The 6540-nt window shown below is 46.9% G+C and overlaps 1 protein-coding gene across 1 annotated transcript in view; it reads left to right on the forward strand.

Moving 5' to 3' along the window:
- Positions 1-2680, forward strand: part of LOC102832720 (proline-rich protein 18-like) — an 8453-nt gene extending 5773 nt beyond the window's left edge. Inside the window, exons 2-3 of the mRNA XM_006860286.1 lie at positions 1779-2378; positions 2479-2680. Of these exons, the coding sequence (XP_006860348.1) occupies positions 1779-2378; positions 2479-2680 (802 nt within the window). The remainder of the gene's footprint in view (positions 1-1778; positions 2379-2478) is intronic.
- The last annotated feature ends 3860 nt before the right edge of the window (positions 2681-6540 follow it).

Raw genomic sequence — 6540 nt, forward strand, 5'->3', positions numbered from 1 at the left:
TTCCGACTCGATGGCACCTGACAACAACAACAACCAACAGCGAACATGGTGCTTAGCATGTGGAAAGCACCCAGTGTGAATGAATGAATGAATCATCATTAAGGCTGTGAGACCTTGAAGACAGCAAGCAATTGGATAAAACAAATTTAGAAAAATGCTCAGACCAACTCAAGCAAGATCCAATCATTACACCCCAGCATACATGATTTCACCATTATAGGAGAAATCAAACTATTTCCTTCCCATATTTTCCATGCAGAACTTAAAAGCACTAATATACTTTATAAGAACAAACCCAACATGCAAGTTACATTTATGTTCAACTAACTTTTGCCTCTTCAGTTTTCCAGATATAAGTATAGGCAATTTTAAGGTGTGCCTCAATAAATATTGAGGCAGTGAATACAAATGAAATTACCACCAAGTTTCCATATCATCATCAAATTAATGTTTCATCAATCCTGCATCGTGGCTGTTGTTGTTAAGTGCCATTAAGTTGATTCTGACCCACAGCGACCTAGTATAGGGTTTCCGAGGAGCAGCTGGTGAGCTTGAACTGCCTGCATTGTGGTAGTGGTGTTGTTATGTGCCATGGAGTCAGTTCCGACACACAGCGACCTGTACAGGGTTTCCGAGGCTGCAAATCTTTATGGGAGCAGAAAGCCTCATCTTTCTCCTGCGGAACAGCTGGTAGTTTCGAACTGCTGACCCTAAGGTTCACAGCCCGATTAGTAACCACTCCGCTACCAGAGCTCCTTTGCATTGTGGTAGATACTTATTAAGTAATGGAAGTGAATTATGCATAAACAGGCTTCCTTAATTTCAAAGTATATCATTTTACAAGTTTACAATGCATTTTGTATCCGCTTTTGCTAATCTTAATAAACCTAAGCTACTTATATGAATTTTAAATATAAATATTTACACTGAGAAATTCTTATTTGGTGTGAGAAATAGTGACACTTCAGTTGAGAAAAAGGCAAACAAATCTTTTTTTAAAATCTTTGCATTACACATTCGCAAAATTATGCAACTGCTAATATTAAGCCCGTTTGTGTGCAAACAACTCAAATAAATGTATTAAGTGACTACAATGTTAACGGGGAAGAGTTCTAACACAGACGAAAACAAGTATCAAAAATATAACAAAATTGTAGCTTCCTTTCTGGAAAATCTCATTAAAAAAAAAAAAAAAGGTCTCCGCGTTTTCAATTCCGCAACATAGACTAATTGCAACAGTTACTAAATTTTAAAAGATGGCTAATTATTTCAGATCGACTGCATCTTCAAAATGGCAACAAAACCCAAGGGTTCTGATTTACAGCCAGCAGTTCTGCGAAGGGCTACTTTGTTTCACACACAGCACGTCGAGACTGTCAGAGAGAGCGTGCCATCAATTTCTGGGTTAGACCTCAACAAATCAGAGAAGCGCTGGACAGACAGCGCCACACGCTGATTTTTATCCAGAGTAATTACAATGGGGGGCCTGGGGAGACACTGCTCAACTCAATGCTTTTTACTCTTTCTTTCCACGCCGGGGTTCCTGGAAAAAAGGCCCCCGAGGATCCTGTTCTGCCGGGTGTGTTAGCGATGGGTTCGTGCTAAAGATCTCACTCAGACGCAAGTTAACAGTGCTACTTCTATCGAGTTTTCTTTCAACAGTACCCTCAGGCTGCCCCTCAGGGTCCGGGTCTGACAACCTCAAAAGCAATAGGTGCCCATCCTCAGTCGGGCTGAGAGGGGCACCACCAAATCCGTGCGGCTCCTTTCGGGCGCAGGGAGCAGACTGGGTGGCTCTGTGGTTCCGGGGGGAACCTGGAGAGGCCCGGGCGAGCTCGGCGAGGGGGGGCCCCCTCCACACCCCGGTTCCCGCCGCGGCCCGACCCAGAGGTTAACCCCTTCGGCGCCCCCCGTTCCCGGGCGTGCCTGGACCGCTGCGCCCCACTGGCCGCCCCGAACCCGGGTCGTCGAGGGCTCGGGCGGCAGGAGTGCGGAGGGATGGCAGAGGCCCGGGGCCTAGTCCCGGGCAGCGTGTCCCGGCGCCCGCCCTCCCCCACTCGCACGCTCGCTCTCGGGCTAGGGCGCGCCCGACCGCCCGCACGCCCGCACGCCTGCCCTCGCGCCCTTCCCACCGCAGCCCGCACCCTTTCCCGACGCCGCCTGGGCAGGAGGTACCTGCGGGCTGTGGAGGGCCATGGCGGCCCGTTTCAATGGGACTCGGCGCGCCGCTTGACTCCTCACGCCGCTTCCCCCGCCGCCGCCATCTTGTCACCCGCACATACACACTCGCCGCGGCTGTCGCGCCTGCGCATTGGCCTCCGCGCCGCTGGCAGGGAGAGACCAGGCGCGTATGCGCCGTGCGCCTGCGCGGCCGACAGGTGGGCGTGCGTCGGCTGGGCGCACCTTCTGGCAGTGACCCGGCGGGGGACATGAACTCTGAGCCTGCGGCCGGCGGAGTGAAGCCGCTATCGGGACCAGCCTGCTGCGGCCCGCTGCAAGCCGGAAAGGGAAAGGACAGAAAGGCGAAGATGGCTCCGCCGAAGCGCTAGATGAGATCCGGGCTGCGCCTTCGCTGGGAGCCTACATTGGCGGCCGTGGCGGGACTCAGGGGCTTTCGGACCTAGAGCCAAGGCCCGAGGACGCCCGGGTCTCACTTCCTAGACCTGCTTCTCCGAAGTGATTCCTGAAGTTCCACGCAGGACACCCTGATTTATGGAGATCGCATGTCAGCCCATTTATTTATTCATTCATCCATTGTACAAATACCATGCACCTACTCTGTACCTTTTGCTAAACCTTGGAGACTAAAACAGAATAACATCGTGCACTGAAAAGCACTTAGCATGTGGGTTGACAAATAGTAAGCACTCAGTAAATGTTCCCTGTTAAACACATACATACACACACAAGGCAGACTGACTATCCGGGTCTTTGTTCATTCATTCACCCAAGACAGTTTGTGAGCGCCCGTATGTAAGCCCTGTTTACCTGCCATTGGATCTGTGGTGTGGTTAGTCCTCCTTCGGTGTGATTTCAGGCAAGTAACTTCACTCTCCTAAACATCTCTGTGAGTGAGACTAAATTTTCTTAACCCCTAATATTCTGTAAGGGTCAAATTAATGAGTATAAACCAAAGGCCAAAGAGCCCTGAGGGCCTAAGTTTAAGCAGTATGAACTGCATGCATCTTGATGTAAAGTCCTTACAATTGGACAAATAAATAGCTTCATGATAAATGGAGAAAAGATTGGACTTGTCAAAGATTTCATTTTACTTGGATCCACAATCAATGCTCATGGAGGCAGCAGTTAAGAAATCAAATGACTTACTGCACTGGGCAAATCTGTTGCAAAACACCTCTTTATGTTAATGTGTTAAGGAGCAAAGATGTCCCTTTGAGGGCTAAGGTGCACCTGACCCAAGCCATACTATTTTAAATTGCCTCATATGTATGGGGGAGCACAGTGGATAAGCACTGGACTGTGAACCACAAGGTCAGCATTTTGAACCCACCCGTTCTGCTCCTGAAAAACATTTACAGCCTGGGAAACCCATATGTGGTCACTATGAGTCGGAATCAACTCGATGGCACTTAACAACTACATGGGAAAGCTGGACGAAGACTAAGGAGGGCCGGAGAAGAATCAATGCATTTGAATTATGATGTTGGAGAAGAATATTGAATAGACCATCAATTGCCAGAAAAAAAAAAGTACAGATTTGTTTGGGAAGGAAAGTTCAGGCAGATTGCTCCTCGGAAGTGGTGATGGGGTAGCTCCAACTCTCAGACTTTGGACATGCTGTAAGGAAGGATCCATTGCTGGAGAAGGACATTTAGGAAGACCCCAACAAGATGGACTGAAAGTGACAGCAACAAAGGCTCAAACATTACAATTGTGAGGAGGGCACGGGCCCAGGTCGTGTTTCATTCTGTCTGAGCGGATTCGATGACACCCAACAACAACAGCACAGAGCGGGGTGTTGTTGTGAAGTACCGTCAAGTCAGTTCCAACTCACAGCGACCCTGGATAGGGTTTCTGAGGAGCAGCTGGTCAGTTTGAACTGCTGGCCTTTTGATTTGCAGTCCAGTCCTGTTCCTACAGCCCCACACCAGGAGTCCAAATGATACTGCCTATTTTGCAAGCATGTTGCTGAGAGAAAACACAAAGTAATAGTTTTCAAACTCCAAGTACAGTATCTGGTGCTTTTTAACTGTCATCCAACAAAGAGTAAAGGCATCTTTATTGCCACCCAGGGAGACTGTGAGGCACAAAACGAAGTAGCATTTGATTGGAATTTTAATGCTTGTGAGGAGTAGGTGGGGGCAGGAGGGGGATTCATATCCCCCCTGAAACCTAATACAGAGACAGCCTGACTGGCAAAACCAAGCCAAATCCACTGCTATCAAATTTATTCCAACTCATGGCTATGACTCATACCATAGAACTGTGCCCTAAGATTCCTGTGCTGCAAATCTTTATGGGAATAGACAGTTTCATCTTTCTCCTACAGAGTGGCTGGTGGGTTTGAACTGTTAACTTTGTGTTAGCCGCCCAACATGTATCCCATAATGCCACCAGGGCTCCTGTTGGACTAACAAACAGGAGCTCATTCATGAGCTCATGGGGCAGAGTATTTCAAGTAGGCCTATCTTGGGAAATCCTTTTCCAGAACTCTGATAAGACTGAGGAGCTGTGTGACCATGAACCTCAGTTCTCTCATCTTTAAAATGGGAGAAAATGAAATGTGGTCACAAGATGAGGTGTAAACTGTTAAACAAGATGCCCAGCATACAGCAAGAACTCAATAAATGGAGACCATTACTATTATCCCAGCATCCTTGAAAGCAAGGTGATGTCTTCAAGGAAAGGATTTGGTGAATTTGACAGAGTTGACGGCTAATGGTCACATTCAAGCTTTCAAGTGAAAGTCAGAACTTTGGGGAACTTTTCCCACTGTAAACTGGACAGCTTTCCAACATGAAGATTTTTTGATGAGATTGGTGGTGGCATTAATAAACATAATTTTTTAAAATAATGAATAATGGACTCCAATAGTCAGAAGATTTCGGCATTACTCAGCAAATCAGTATTTCCCCAATGAGTGATGTGGGATGCTATGAAAGCATGCATGAGTTAAAACCTCCATTAAAACCACAAGATAGATTTTCATGCAGTGGAGTCAAAAAAAACTCAGATAGGATTTCAGATCCCACTTGGAAAATTGCCTCTCACAAATATGTCTGATTTAGGCATTCTTGCTGTTAAGTGCCATTGAGTCAGTTCCAACACGTAGCAACCCTGTATAGGGTTTCTGAGGAGTGGCTGGTGAGTTTGAATCGGTGACCTTGCGGTTCAAACCAACCTTGCAGTCAAGTGCTTATCCTATGGTGCCACACCAGGACTCCAGTTTAGGTATAGCAATGCAGAAAAATATCAACAATTACTATTAAAATGGCTATCAAAACATCCCTTTCTTCCTTCTGACACAAGGTTTTCTTCATCTATTGGCTGGTTCATCAGACGCTAGTTTTCTTCAGATACAGTGAAATACGTGTTCTCTCATAAAGCCAGACATCGGAGAGGGCTGCAAAAATGCACTCTTCCAACAACAAGGAAGCTGTAAGCTATCACATAGCATGGATGAACCTTGAGGAATGCTGAGTGAAATTAGTCAGTCACAAAAGGAGAAATACTGCATAGGACCACTACTGCAAAAGACTAAGGAAAAGAACCCATACTAAATGGGGTGGGGGAGGAGGTGTTTCTTTGCTAGCTATGGGAACGGGGAGGGTGGGGTGAGGGGAGGGAGGAGAAGGTGGACCACAGGGTAGGGAATAGACACAGGATAAATTGGGTGCTAGGGAGGGCGACAATACCCAAGAAGGGGGAGGGGAATGGAAGAAAAAAGCGGTAGGGAAAACAATTAGGCAGGTTTGCATGGGCTAAGTGAGACAGAGGTAAATAATGATATATGCAGGACGTTGGAACAACAGGGCTCTGGGATACAGGGATTGAGACATGGTTGGAATGGGGAAAGGGGAGGAAATAATGTTAAAATGCTTGGCTGTCTTGAATCTTGGTTTCCCTAGAATACCATTATAAAATAGACACTTGAGGGGGAGAGAAAGGAATCGCCAGAAATATCACCATAGAAAGCTTATGAGTCTATCTTCTGCCTTTAACTGATTGTTGTTGTTGTTGTCAAGTGCCATCGAGTCGATTCCGACCCATAGCAACCCTGTATAGGGTCTCCAAGGAGCAGCTGGTGAGCTTGAACTGCCGACCTTGCAGTTCAAACAGCTCTGCAGTCTGGTGCATTAATCCACAGCGCAACACCAGGACTCCTATAACTGATTGGAATACCTAAAATGGGGCTACAACATGCCCAGTGAAGGAGGCTTCTTGCAGAGCCTCTGCATTACGTAAGACTATAGGTGGAATCCTGAATCCCATCCAGCATCTTCTTAGGTGGGAAATTTCCACTTGAAAGGACAAGCAGACCAGCCTGGAGCAGCTAGAAGAACAGAAGATACTTATTTT

Source organism: Chrysochloris asiatica, unplaced genomic scaffold, assembly GCF_000296735.1.
Source record: "Chrysochloris asiatica unplaced genomic scaffold, ChrAsi1.0 scaffold00037, whole genome shotgun sequence".
NCBI classification, from domain to species: Eukaryota; Metazoa; Chordata; class Mammalia; order Afrosoricida; family Chrysochloridae; genus Chrysochloris; species Chrysochloris asiatica.